A 15,454-nucleotide genomic window follows, 5' to 3' on the forward strand; every position below is an offset into this window, starting at 1 on the left:
TGTAACTCCACAAAAGTTAGTCAATGCATTCCTAACCTTCAAAAACAAGATTGTGTTAAAAGATAAAATGAAAGTCATATATAAAAGAGGAAGACAATTAACAATGGGAAAACTGCAAACAATCGATACCAGTTTGGAAATTAAGCTTATTTTTGATTGCAATTAGAAGTTGTTTTTTTCCCATTCACATAAAGTAGCAGCACACAATGTAGCTTTCAACACCATTTCAATCATCCTGTGTTTTGTGGTGCTTCAGCTAAAAGAGTTAGCATTGGCTCTACCAGGTGAAGGAAAGTTTACCTGCAACTCACTGAAGGCAAGAAAGAGAGAGCTGCTGTTAGTTTAAGTTTATCCCCAAATTAGAAACTGGTAAAAACAAAGTTTTATGAAAGGCTTTAAGTAAGAGATTTGCACAGGAAGAGTTAAAGTAAACTGGATTTTTGGCTCATTAAAGCAGTTTATCAGTTGCATACATGAATCTTCTGCTTAAGATATAAGACTAAATATTGCCAGTGCTCCTATAAACTGTTCTCCTAAAATGGTATGAAAAGAAATATACTTTTAAAAAAAATCATTAAGACTGTTTACCTTGTATTTAAAAAACATTAGCCTAAAGTTAAGAAGTTTTAACCAATAAAGGCTGTACACTTAATTTGATAGTTTTGTTTCTTCTGGATAGGGCTTTCAGCCTCTTATATTTTTATTCAACCTTTCCCACTGTCATAGCCACAAATACACATATGTTGCTTTCAATATCAAAATCAAAGTTTTTCTATAGTGCCAAACAATTATCCTTATAAAAAGAAAAAAAAATGCTAAACCGATAACTCCAAATTTAAATATTTAACCTAAACTCATGCTAAAGATAGTTTGTTGGTTTATGACTGGTTTACTTCTACATTTGGTGTCTATTTGGCATGCTAAGACTTTTAAAAAATGTTTTCTCTGTGAATAGGGTACAGAATATTTTTTTTTGCTTTTAGCTGCGTTTATGAACAACAAAAATAAAATTATTTTTAAAAGGATGCTATTTTGATGCCACAGAATAAATGGCCTTAGGCCTACAAACTTATGTCCAAACTGAAATTTACGCTTTGTAATCAAAGGAGACACTCATTTGCTTGAACATCAGTTTATGTCTCTGCTGGACCTAAATCCAGATAGCTGTTTATGGCAAAGAGAGAGCTCATACAGAATTATGTTAAACTGGATACAGTTGTGGAAAATGTGGAAAGCTGGATACAACTAAAACATGTATGTCATAGCAGTGAGACAGAACATTAGAAGTGAAGCTGTGATCTCTTACCCACCAGATTTTGTAATTGTCTGCATATCAAATTTCCACAGACTGCAGTAGCCCAATTCACCTGCAGGAATTTAGCACAACTTGGGATTCTCATGGTCCCTATCAATTCTCTCTCTCTCTTTCTGAGGGGCCAAACACATGATTAGTGCTTGCTGACTTCTGTATTATTGATTGATAATGCAACAACATTGAAGAGAGACATAATTTTCCTATGATAGCCTAGTTCAAACCCCATTGACTCAAAGGGGGGTTTCTGAAGGAAAAAGGATTTTTGTTACTATAAAAATCATAATTTCGTTCCATCATCCAAACAAGATGAAAAAAGAGAAACTTCCCCTGTTGAATATTCCAATTTGTATTTATTGATTTAAAAAAAAAAAAAAAAAGAAGAGAGAGAGAGAAAGAGAAAGAAAGAAATGGTGTAAATTAAGTGCATATTTGGTAAGATGCTGAGCTTCCTTCAAAGAATAGTGCCATGGTGACTGGGACAGGAGGTGGTCAGTTCTGCCTTTGGTTAGACCCTAAACTACTGTCTCTGCACTTCATCAAAGGACTAGAAATGAGGCATGAAATCCTGGTTGTATTGAACTGCAGAGCAGACTTCTAAGTTTTACCATTAATTTCAGAGGAGCTAAGGTTTCGTCACTATCTCTGCCTACATGTGCACAAACACAAACTTTTGCCAGCATAGATTCATTTTGCTGAGATAGTACTCAGCATCCCTATACAACTAAACTGTTCCCTGGCATAAGAACAATGTATGATGCTGACTTACTTCTGCAGAAGTTTTGAGTTCTCTTCTGAGAGGAAAGAGGACATTGCTTGGCTTCTCTGAAAATTTAACTTATTTAAGTAAAAGAGATGTTGCTGCTTTAGCTGGGAATTTGCAATTGTTCCCATACGTGTTAGGAAAATATTCACTGCCAGGACTGAGATATCATTTGGTTGTTACAAATTTGGAATGATTTTCCACAAAAAGCCATGCTTTCCAGTGCCAGCTGGAAGTTGTGACATACATTAAAACTACAGAGCCACTTGTTGCCAGATAATGCAAACCCAGTTCTAGGCTCATTAGACACCTCTTGGCAATCTTTGCTTTACAAGCAGAAATTCTTCTTCCCTGTTTAATACACTTGTCCTTTGAGACTGCATTTCCTGAAGTTTGTTTCCATTTTAATTGTGTATATTACTCACAATAAGGTTGTAAAAGATATTTTATATTCAGTTCCACTTAGCTAGATGCGGTATTCAAAAGAAGCATGTTATATATCAGGAGAAACGGATTGTCTGCCCCTGAAGGACTCTTCTGTGGATTTGATTTGGGCTTTCTAGTCAGGAACTTTATGTTCTGATGTAGTAGCATAGGATGGGTTGTGCTTCTTTATGATTCACAACTTGCTGTGTGATTAAAATACGCTGCTAGGTACAAGTGTCTCCTCTGTGCATTCCCTTCATATAAGAGAAAATTAATATATGCCTCTGTTTCACATGAAGTGATGCATTCAGGCAGTTCCCACATTCCTCTTACTTTATATTGATTATTCCATGAGTTTGTGCAAATTTACTGCTGTGATAAGCTGCTCCTATCTATGGCAGGATAAAAAATACAGTTGTGTTCATAGACCATACAGGAGTGTTGGGTTATTTTTCATTTGTCTAATAAAGAATTGAACAAAATTACTCATTGTCTAATCCAGCAACAATTTAAACTATGAATAAGACTGCATACCTGACTAGTCCTGTGGATTACTCAGATTTGGTAAAGTACACCTGCATAAATCTTCATGCAGCTGTGACCTAAACATGAATACTTGTCTGACAATCTGTTGTAATCTGGGTTCTCACTAAACCGAAGAGAGGTCTTGATTGTATTGGCTATTGTATAATGTTTGATTTGTCCATCTTGTTTTTTAAGGTATCAATATATGTAAAACCACATACTTTACTGTTTGAAATTGTAAATTGTTTTTGTGTTTCCATTAGAGAAGCGGAAATATAAAATTCATATGGATCAAAATGATGTGTTCTTTTTCTAAAGCTGATTTTTATTTTGAGTAGATAAACCCTTCCATTTAGAATAAAGCATTTTTATTTTAAATGGTTTTGATGGAAATATTTCAATGCATTCTAAAGGCTACATGACAATAACACAAGCAGTGGTGGATCACAGATTAGAAACAAATTATTAAACAAAAAATTGTCACATAAGTTAATTAACCTGATTTTAAAAATCTGTAACTATTAAAAGTGATTAGTTAAATTTATTGTGCACAGGTTAGTGCATGTCCATAGAAAAGAGGAAACATTTTTTTCTAGTTTTACTTTGATGACGTGCATGAGTTAATTTTCTGAAGAAAGAGGATTAAATACAAACCTTTTGTGTCTCCAGCTTCACAGGTCTTAAACACTGTCTGTGAAATTGCTGAGAGGTATTCATGAGACAGAGGCTGCAAGCCACAGGACTCCTCTGGGCGAATTCGAGAACCACAGTCCTGAATTAAAATGAAATCTGTGAAAATGACAGCACTGCATCCATCCATATGACTTTAGAATCCTCTTCAAGGACATTTAAAGAGGAAAAAAGTTATTTGGGGTTGGTTCTGCAATTCATTTATCTGTTGCTCTTCAATATACATTTTTAATATGAAATTTAGAACCCTTTTTCCATTCAGACAATGGTTTTGTAATAAATTATCCCAATCCACAGTAAATGTACAAGATACTACATTTGCTAAAGATATAAGAAAATTTATTAAGGCAAACATATATAACATTCATGTAATGTCATGGCATCTCTACTTATCATACAGTTTCTACCTATTTTCCCTTAGCAATTTTGTATGCGTATCTGCAGTCATATGGAATACATTTCTGTGATGAAATGCCCCAAATTAGCTTCAGGAGATACAGGTCCATAAAGAAAGAAAAAAATGAGGAAAAGAGAAAGAAAAAAAAAATTTCAAGGGGAAAATGTTTGAGCTAGTAGAGGGGTTACAAAAACTTGTTAGGGGCACTGAAGGAAAGGATTTAATATAAATATAAACTTCTGACTGAGTCTTCATGTGAGATGTATTCCATAGTAAACCTCAGACACTACCATAAGGGGAACATAAATATTTATCTTTAAAAACATTCACCTTTTAATTAATTCTCTTCATAGAAAGGAATCTGACATTTTCTCATGTTCTAGTTAAAGAAGAGTTCACTAGGACCCACAATTAACACACAAATATTTTATCTATATTTACACTTGGATACAGAAATACGGACTGGTTGTTAAATCAACAGAATGTCGTAAAGAACTAGAGACTGCTAATGCAATGGCATACACTGTAAACACGCTTCAGAAGGAGCTGAGTTTCTCATATTTTGATCATTTCTCATAAATTTTATAGGCATTAGTAGAAAAATATATGAGAATTAATTAATGCCAGATGCCTAAAAAATTCACAGAAACAACCTGGAACACCAATCAATCAATTTGAAATTAACTTTCTTAAAATTTGCAAGTGAAAAGTGTTATTGATTTTTAGAAAACTTGAATGTTATTCTATATGGAAGGCCAGAGATGCCAGCAGCTTCCCAAAATTTCAGATGAAATATCCAGATAAATAGTGATTCCCTAAAATTAGCACATATGGGTTCTTACATTTTAAGTAATGGGCTATATCAACTTTGTGCCTTACAGTTATAATGTTCAAGCATCCACTGACACAATATAAATGACATCACAGCATTCGTGACATTGGGCAACTCTTTTGGTAACTTTAGACGTCTACAGTATATATGGCTGCACGAGTTGCTCATTCTAGTTTTCCTTTAACATTTCTGCAGAGAAATAGCATTCCTAGGACACATTTTTAATCTGTTTTAGATGTGCACTTCAGGATAAAATGAATCACATGCTAAAAACGCCTTTCTCCCCCAACTGTAAAAAGAGTTTAGAACAATTCAGAGGCATATACCTACATTAACTCAGATGAACCTCTCTTCAAATTACTTTGTAAACATACTCATCCTTCACACTGCATTGCCAAAACTGGTGCTATTGCCAGTTTCATCGGGAGATAGGAGCATTCTGGGGTCTGCGTTAGCTTAAGAAATAGTGTCTCCTATCTCATATTTCATTGTCTCGCCCTCATTTCTGTATTGTGACAAGGTTACAAGAACATAATCAGTTTATTTTTCACCAAAACAAAAAAGCTATAACACTGGGACTTAAAATAGAGAAAAAGATCATTTTATGACAAAGGAGAAAATATGAAAATGCAACCATGGCAACCATCACTTAATGTGCTTTTATTTTTAAATACTGTATGAAAAGTGCAGCTGTGGCCCTTTCTGGCTAAACTGAATATTAGTCATGGTAACATTCAATAATTCAAAATTTACCTTTTTAAAGAATTACATATGCTTAGTACTACTAATTAGTTACAAAGAAACTACACAAATGGAAACACACTTTTACTGGAGTATGTTCATTTCAAGAAGGAGTATTCTTGAAACCAAAAAGAATAATAAAATGTAATTTCTCCAAAAAGAAAAAAATATTTCATTGGTCTTTTCTTCACTGAAGTATGCTGATTTCTATTTTTTAATTTCTAAAATGATATTAAAATTAATTTGGCAACTGTCATGTAATATAATTCACTGTTTCCATGAAATTATGCTATATCTAGGATGCTATGTCTAAATTGGACCAATGAGCAAATGACAACTATGTCCTAATATTGTCAAGGTGAAACTTGATGGTTAGTAGGATTTGTGCCACTGATACAGGTGGACATATGAATTCACCCTGGAATTTAGTAAATAGTGGTGGGTCTTGACTATGCAATCAAAAAGCAAAAAGTGAAATAGTTGTCTCACAATTATTCTGATCTCATTAAATTCCATGGTGGGGAAAAAGAAAAGTAAAAAGAAATCTTCCCACTGACTTCAAAGGGTTAAGGTCATTTTTGTGCACAAAAAGTCAGAGAAACAGTAGATATGTGTGGGTTCTTCTGTACAGCTGTCCTGTTCTCTGCTTAATGCTCTATAACTAGGGAAAACTGTTATGACAAAATGAATGGCATGGTATCTTCTAGTGTTAAACTGTGATGTTGTCTTGGAGCCTCTGGGTCTGGACACACTGTACAGCTATTTGACAGTACTGCTTCAACTAACATTAACATCAGAAAGCTCCTACCTTGCAGTAAAACAATTTGCACAGAACTTCACAAGAAAGCCCGAAATTCCTGAATGTGCTGCCATTGCTCTCAACATAGTGTCATAAAATAACTTAACAGGGATTTTCTTGTTCATACCTCTGCCTGGGGTATGTGTTTAAACAAACAAAAATTGATTTTAATTGCATTCCTTGGACAATATCATTAACAACAGTTTCATGTGGCTGGTTTATTACTAATCACAATCAATATGCAGGTCAAACTATGTCACCGATTCCCTTCAACTTCATTGTGTTTTTGAAGTATGCAGACCATGAATTTTAAAGGACATTGCTTAATATGTAATTCACATCTAAAACTATAGAGTCATGAGATATTGTGACTCTCTGAACAAGCCTTATTTGTTTCATCTTTACTTTCATGGGAGACCAATCCTTTATCATCATTGACATATTTAATATAAAGTGCAAAATGAATCTGCAGCAACCACAGATTTACCGCAGCTCCACCAATGTACAGCACATTAAGGGCTTTTCTAACCGTCTGCATATTTTTTAAAGTTTTCTTCAGGTGCTGTAGTGACACGATATCCTTCTTGCCTTGCCCAAAGATGAAACATCTTGTGATCTTAAGTATGTTTACAAAAGTTCACTCATGGCAAAGATGAGAGCCAGATACGTAAACTTCAATGATAGCTCTTTCTCTGTGTCTGTTCTCCCTGCAAACTTTCATTTTTAGAAGGCAGACATAAAAAGGGCCTTGAAATGCCTGGACTAGAATCAAAAGAAAAATTCCCCTGCATTACGTACTTCAGTGCACAGTTAGTATCGACTCTTTATAAGACAGGTTTGGCATTTTACTAGTAAACTTTCTTTTATCTTTACAGAAGATTTTCTGAACCCTAGCAAATAAAAGAGGAATAAAGCTTTCCTATGTACATCTAGATAGCTTTCAGTCAACATCAGTTGATAGATACTTAGACAGTGAGCATTTCTGGAGCCCATCTGCTGTGTGAAAAAAAAAATTGTTGCTGTTCAGAGCATGCCACAGTGAACTTGATTCTTCATAAAGGGCATAAGTTTTAGCCTTTATGAAGAGATCATACAGATTTTTGAGCCTGCTACTCTACAGTTTTCTCAAATTATTAATTTGGAGCTATTAATGCATATGTTATATCATTTAGTTATAGTCTAGGTGCCTGGTTTAATAAGAATTCTGTTTAGCCCAGCTTTCAATAACCATACTGTATTTTGTCTCAATTACAGATGCATATGCATATACATACGTAGTTTCACTCAGGTTTACATGAATATTTAAAAAACCCTACCAGTTTTAAAATCATATACATGTGTGTGGTTGAGAGAGAGAGAGAGATAACCAAAGCATTATAAAGATGATCCACAGTCATGCCGCTAATATCATGGAATGAATGTCATATAGATAATACCATTGTAGTTGCAATTATGCTTTAGATTAAGAGATCTAACTTAACTATTAATGGATTTTTACTTGCTGTTGTACCTTTTTACCACCTCCACCCTAATGAAAGAATGATTACTCTGAAATTGCAGTAATTGCCTACAGATTAACCCCATAAACTTCCACCAAACTGGAAGTAGTTAAAAGGAGAGAAGGTAAGAAGCCCACGACTTTCCTGGGAAAACTCGTATTGAATAAGGACAAACTGTCCATCTGTGTTCATTCGAACAGTCAGTGCTCCAGCAGTGACAGAGCACCAGATAAACAAAAATAAAGTTACTTTTAGCATCTACAGCTGCTGCTACTTGTCAGCTCAAAAAGGCATTTTAAAATAGGAAGGTAGGATTTTCAGAATTTTTCTGGAATAACCTAAGTCTATCCTTTCAAAGCTATTGCTAAAATTATAATTTTCAGTGGAAGTAGACTTATGTTAATGAATTGAGTGCTTTGGAAACTCCTACCCAGGGTGCCTGTGTCTAGGGTCTACACTCAGCTTCCTCAGTAAAAGTCCTTCCTGCATTTGTATTAAATCCCCTAGCGATCAATGGGAATGGTGGGCTCAACACTTTGAAAAACAGATAACTTCTGCTTAGGGACTTATGTCTGAACTTGCACCCAGCCCAAATCACTGAAGACTACCCCTACCAGCCTAATAAAGGATCAGTGTATCAGAATGTTTTAAACTAAACAAGAGAAATATAACTAAGCTCACAGGAATTCATTTTAGCATTGCATACAACCAACATTTAGCCAAAATCCTGCATCTTTTTAACATCCAGAGCCCACATGTGACTGGGAACTAGTGGATGAGATAAACCTCATTCATTAGTTCTTGGCAAAGAATGGAGGAGACCTCTCCAGCCATCGAGCTCTGACCCTGCAGTCCTTTGGCCAGTGTTGCCCATCAGCCTGGCAAGTCACCCAGCCACCTTCCCTAAGGTACCGCAGCCCTGCCTCATCTTATGATGCTGCCGGGGCTGCCTTATTTCTTTTGAGTGTTTACATTTTAGACCTGACAGAACAAAGCTTCCTGTGAAAGAGGTAATTTGGAACGTTTTTATGTTGGCCTTTGTAGATGCGCTGACTTAACTTTATTTGATCTGGTTCTATTTAAGCTGGCCTGAGTTTCTCATGAAATCCTTTCAGGTCCCTTTACTCCATCTTTTTCTACTATTTTACACATAACTAAAACTGGATGAAAAGTGATTAAAAATGATGCTATGGAAGGAATTCTAATAAAATTAGTCAAAGAGTGAGCTCATGAAATAGTGAAATTGTATCTTATTGCTAGGGAATAAATTGTGAGCAGATGGATTAGTTCCACTCTATCAACTTTATTAATATGGCAGTAATAAATGAAGGAACAGTTGGCATATTGACTTCTATTCAACTGTCTCCCTCTGTCCGGCTGCATTATTCAGTGATAGATGAACCTCTAAAGTGTCAGAGGCTCAGGCTGGTTCAGTTCAACACCCAAATTAACTAGATTGAACTGAAACTCCTGGGTGTACAAAATAGGTCTAGAAAGCTCTCACAAGGAGAGAGGCAGTCTCCCAAGAAATTTCAGTTCACTACTGCTTTTGGCTGGGAAACAATGTCTATTATTGTTCATCAAGCACTCTCTAAGACATAGATGAAGACATTGCCTACACCAAAAGACACACAAATCCATTAAACACAGAATATAGGATTAATGGGTTGAACTGATGGAGTAACGTGTCTGTGTGTTGCAGCTATGTTTTAAAGGAAAGAAACTGCCACCACTGCATTTTGTGAGGAACCTAATGTGTTCCATCTGCAAAAATGGGATAATATTTCCCCAATGACCCCAAAGGCACTGTCACAAAAAACACATTAAAAGACTATGAGATGTTCAGTTCCACAGGGATCTGGTAGGGGCCATAAAAATGCTTTAGAAAAGGAGTCTGGGCACTTACAGGGTTGGAACATGCAGTGCACAGACATCAGCAGGAGACTGGGAATGATATGAACAGCCGAGATACTGGCCATATTGTCAAGGCATGGTAGAGACATCAGAGCACAGTTTGAAATGTGGACAAAGTGCAGCCATCAGTCTAAATTGCTTTCAAGTTCTTACTAGCGCTATTCATGTTGTTGCTATAATTCTTGTTATTTTGTCTTAAGAATACAAGCATACCATGAATTTCAGGATTTTTCTCTCTCAATCACAAACTTCCACATAAAAAAATTTTTGGGGAATAATGCCACATGCTTTAACCAGTGACGGAAGAATATCATATCTACACAATATCTTTACTATCTGCTAAAGAGCTTTTGAAAATCCCAGTAGGTGCCTCTCTACAAAGACAACTGCCTCAAAGTGCATACAGATTATATGGAGAAATAAATTTCATCTTGACACTAGAGCAGATGCAAAGTGGCTTCCTCTGCATTGAGAATGCTAACCTCACAGAAAGCTAAGAAACTCTTTTGAGAAATAAGCACTACTTATAAAGAGAAAATATTGCAAGTTTCATACCACTATTTTAATATCTTTTATGTGTGGGGAGAATATAAAAGAATCCTTTCAATCTATGAAGGATTTTGATTCAATTCCATTTTACATCATGTTTAATGCAGCACATGATGTCAGTTAGACTCTCTATCTGGCTTCCTGCTCCCAAATAGTCAATAGTTCAAAGTTCTGCATTTGTGAACCATAGAACAAAAATATTGATGAGGGCTAAAAAGAATCTAGCAGAGACTTGTGAATTATGATTCTGAACAGTTCAGAGATGCAGCAGAATTAGTTGAAGTAAGACAGCTGAATGTGAAATACAACTCCATTAGGAATAAAGTATTGTAAACACAAGTTTTGGAAAATATTTCAAGCTGCACCTAAAGATAATTACAGCTTTTTTTCAATATTTGAAGGTAACATCTGCATGTATTTTTCAACTGCTTTCTTAGCAAACATGTTTTCCTAATGCAATTAATGATATTTTTCCCAAGCAAGAACAGTGATGATTTCCAGCTTGTATGCTTTATAAACTACAAACGCAAAGCAAGAAAAAAAGGAATGAAAAGAATTTAGTGTTTCTTCCTCCCTCAAAATGAAGATAAAACAGGAACAAGGAATAGCAGATAAAGAGAAGCATTTTGCTATTTTAGGTTCTGGTGGTTTTTTATTTTAAAAAGTGAGATGGTAATGTTGACCTGGAGACCTTAAGAGCTGCATCAGTTTTGGATTCCCACTTAGTCCTCCTCTTTCCTCTTGTCTTTTCCCAGTGCAAGCTCTGAATGTGAATTGACTTGAATTTTCCCCAGTCCACTATCTGAAAATGGGGAATAGCTTTGGAAAACCATGTGCTTTGACAGTGCAAGACGTAAATATTTTATGTGATAACCAAAGGAATTATTAATATTTACGGTTCTCTCTCAATAAAGTGCCAATGTGGCCCTGACTGTTTTCCCTGGTAATGAGGTAAAAAGTGTACTATATTAGCTGGGAAATCCCACAGCTTTGTGGCTATTTTTAAGGAGCATTCTCTTCTACCCTCCCATGTTCAGGGTATGTGGCGTTCACAGTTCACGTTGCAGAGAGATCTATACTCTACACCTTCCTAGGTGCAAGAGGTTCTTGAGCTCTAGCCTTGTCCCTTTGATTTTAGACTAAAAGACCATTATACCGCAGCCATGTGAACACAGCAGAACTTCTCAGACTGAGCAGCTATCAGTACATTCAGAAAGTATGAAAAGATATGAAAGAATGAGTTGAAAAGCATTACTCTTCATTCATGAATTCTGAAATTGAAATACTCTGACAATGAATGCAATGCATTGAAAAAACATATGTTAGCTAAGGCCTCGGTCCACTGAGCTAAAGCTAAAGCTATACATCTGCTAAAGCTACTGTTAAAGCTGCTTTTCATAGTAAGCAAGGCTTGCAGATTTGAACTCACTGTTTCAGGGTGTACTGTACCAAAGATATTTCTTTCTCACTAGACCTTGCAAGAACATCTGTTTGTTAACTTTATTTAGGGCTTGGGGCATACTGAGGTTAAGATTCCAAGGAGAGATTTAGGATGTTTGGGTCCAATTCACAACTCCGCCTCTTATTTTCTGTAACAGCTTGGGCAAGATATCATCTGACTTGGAGCTCCATCCAACACTACTCACACATGTAATGTATCATCTCAAAACTCTCACTCAGTTGCCACCAGCCTCCTAAGTGCCTAAGTTTCTTCTAGTGGGCATAGGCAAAACCACCCATAGCTCAGCAGAGCTATGTTAGTCAGCCCCTTTAGTCCTAACAGAGTTCAAAAATCCCTTTGCCAACAGTGCTTGATCTGATCGGTATTCTCAGGATAGGCCACTGGGAGTGTGCAGTGCACAAAGCATTAACTGGTATTTCCCTGGTAGACCATTTCCCCGTGATATAGCAAACACAGTTTAAAGTCCCTCTTTTAACTGATTTGCAGCAGAGATTTCAGTTCAAACTCCCAATGTCTTCCCTCCAGTCAGTGGACTAGAGGGTATTCTGGGCAGTTCTGTCTCAGTCTCTCCCAAGGAAGCTGTTTGCATTTGCTTTGTACATACAATTAAATACTGATTTGTAAGGAGCCTTGAACCTGCTCCACCCATAGGCTAGATGTGTGTAAAGAATGTAGGGTGAAACTGGATGGAGGGAGCACCACTGGGCTCCCTGTTAACTGTTACGTGAGAAAGGACCAACTGAAGTAGGTACTTAACTCCCTGAGAGAGCACATGGCAATTCAAAGTGGAGGGCAGACTCTCCTGTAACCCAAGACTGGATGTGTAACTCCAAGAGAAAGGTATGCTTAAGATACATTCCTTTCCATCATTTCCATATGCTTTTCTGCTGGGCAATACATCTGACTCCCTAATCACTGTGCTGGCTTGTGTAGAATCTTATTTTTACAAGCTGAACTCTTCTATTTCAAATTTTAAAAAGGGTTGTATCCAGACACTGTTTTGTGTGTGCTTTCTTCCCCCAGTTGTATCAGATGTTCTACTAAAAAAAATATTAAACCTTTATCTGCAAGCTTTACCTCACTAACACTCCCTACACAATGCATAAGGAGCCTAGTCACACTGCTTGGACATGGTGTGTTTCCCTAGGCCTCAGGATGCTTAAATCTCTCACCAGCTGATTGCCCTGGATTCTCCTGCACATCCCCTGAATATGAGAAAAGGAACGTAATACTGATTTTTTTTTCAGCAAAATATTCATGATGAATAGCAAGCTGGTGACTGCCAACCAGGATGCAGAAGAACTAAGTTCTGCAAGTCCAGTTCAATAGGAACACTGATTTTGCTTTTTTCCTTCTTCTTATTAAAAAAAAAAAAAAGGAACCTTGGGATTTCCTTTCTTAGTCTAAATTGAGCTTAAATTGGCCCAAAGGATTGAAAAGGTATTAGTGAGCCATGGATGACAGCTTTCAAGAGCTTTCTTACCTTGAGAAAGCAGACAAAAACAAAGCTAAGGAAATAATAAGTAAATGGACTAAAAAACAGCCAGAAAAGTTTATTGCTTTATTTATGTTATGTTGGTTGCAGGGTGAATTAAAAAGGTTTTTGTTTAAGGAATTAGTGCACACACTGTTTTATACAGAAATTGTTCTCTGTGGCATACTAGGTTTTGGAATACACATCAGAGCCATGCATGGTCTGGGGAATGTTGAGGAAGCCACTAATACAGGCTCAGAAACACCAAGTGAAAGACTTCTGAAACTGTTTTCCCAGACAATGCCAAAAAACCCAGCGAGTTCCTGCCTTTCATGTAAAGACAGAGTCTACATATGTGTGGAGGCTTCACTCTAATGGAAAGCATGCTCGTATCTGGTGGACAACAGGAGGTATTTCCCTTTGCATATTTACAGTCTGCACTGACGCACGTTTGAAGAGCCCGAGCACATGGCCAGCTTCATGCAGCCATGCGCTTTGATGTTGGCTGCCTTTAATGGTGTCCCAGGGAACACACAGGGCCAGATCCTGACAGCAGTTGTGTTGAACACCCGAGTCATTCAAGTCAATTCCCAAGAGCTGAACACCGTCCTCTTCAAAAACCAATACCCCGGTGAAAGGGCCTATGTTTGCTCTCCAGTGAGAGTTGTACAAATGGTTTGTCTGCTCAATACCTTGTCTGCACTGAAAAATATCACCCAGGTATAGATGGTCAGAGGGACACAGGGACATGCCATGGGGCCAGACCTGAGCCTGGGGATGTCCATTTTGTGGAAGGCCACCTCAGTGACTACTGCTCCTCACCTGAAAGTTGCCAAGAAGAAGAGAGGGATGTGAAATAGATGTGCACTGGTTGCAATGCCCCCATTCTGGGCAGGGATGATCCCCAACACCTTGCACTTTCCCAGCAGCACAGTGGGAGGCAGGTCATAGTAGCTGGCAGCCCTGTAAGCAGCAGCCTGACCCTTCTGTATTTGGCTCTGTTTTTAAAGTGGCCTTTGATGAAGGGCCCATCTCTGATAAAGGGTCCATCTCTGAGGCTTTTCTGTCCAAATATCAGACCCTTCTCTTACTCAGACATTAGGCTGTTTGTTTAAGTGAGTCAAGAGACAGGTTGAAAGATCTTGAGAGGGTATATTTTTAGAAAGAGAGCATTTACACAAGTCTTTCTAACTGTAACCAGCAAATGTTTAAAGAAAAACCTATTACTGATGTAAAGTTTAGAGCCTTGTTGCATACACAAAGAAATGTGAGGGCTAAAACTAAGGATGTGTAAATGACACTAGGGAAAGTCTCTGTGCAAATATCCAGGACAGATGGACAGTGCATGGATAGGCCTCCATTCCACACTATCCATATCTCAAATTGAAGCTACTTGTATTCAGAAGGTGCTGTATAAGCCTATGGTAGTGCAGACAGGAAGACTATGACTTTTACTCTGTGTGTATGAAAGAGAGCGAGAGAATGTGAGGATATAAGAAGTGGTGGGTTTTTTTTTTCTCTTTTCTTCCTCTTCAGTTTAAATCTTCAGTAAAAATACAGTACTTAAAAGGAAATCAGTCAACATCATACGAGCCTAAAGTTTCTTGGACAATGCACACAATGAAGACTGTATCAAAGCAGAAAAGATAAATGTATTTATAGACAGTATCTGCCTATCATTTATATTTCCCTTTTACCGCACTGTGGCTTATCATGAAAAGAATGAAGTAATGAAGGACTGATTTGCCTTTGAAAATCAATACATATTTCATTCAAAAGAACTGTTCAGTTAGAATATTTTCCTTGCTGTCTAATAGCTATGTCCAGCACTACATTTTACATATCCCCAGATACTCATTTAATATACACAGCTGGGAGACAGGAGTAAGACAGGCAAATCTGTTTTCCTAGAACACCTACAAATCTAGCCACACAGTAATTTATTTTCTAAACTATAACGGGGTCAAAATTGACTCTAATGAATTTGCAGCACACTTGCTGCTATAATCACAGAAGTGAATTTCATGGATTTTTATTAATCATGGTCGTTTTCAAAAGACACTGATTAAAG

General features: G+C 36.9%; 1 protein-coding gene across 2 annotated transcripts in view; it reads right to left on the reverse strand.

Annotated features, from left to right (window-relative positions):
- Nucleotides 1–15,454, reverse strand: part of CPED1 (cadherin like and PC-esterase domain containing 1) — a 157,760-nt gene that overhangs the window by 24,307 nt on the left and 117,999 nt on the right. For both annotated transcript variants that reach the window (XM_087766717.1, XM_009464129.2), the window contains one exon: nucleotides 3,681–3,798. In XM_087766717.1, the coding sequence (XP_087622843.1) occupies nucleotides 3,681–3,798 (118 nt within the window). The remainder of the gene's footprint in view (nucleotides 1–3,680; nucleotides 3,799–15,454) is intronic.

This window comes from Nipponia nippon, unplaced genomic scaffold (genome assembly GCF_047370975.1).
Source record: "Nipponia nippon isolate SJK-2023a ecotype South Korea unplaced genomic scaffold, ASM4737097v1 scaffold_3, whole genome shotgun sequence".
Lineage (NCBI taxonomy): Eukaryota > Metazoa > Chordata > Aves > Pelecaniformes > Threskiornithidae > Nipponia > Nipponia nippon.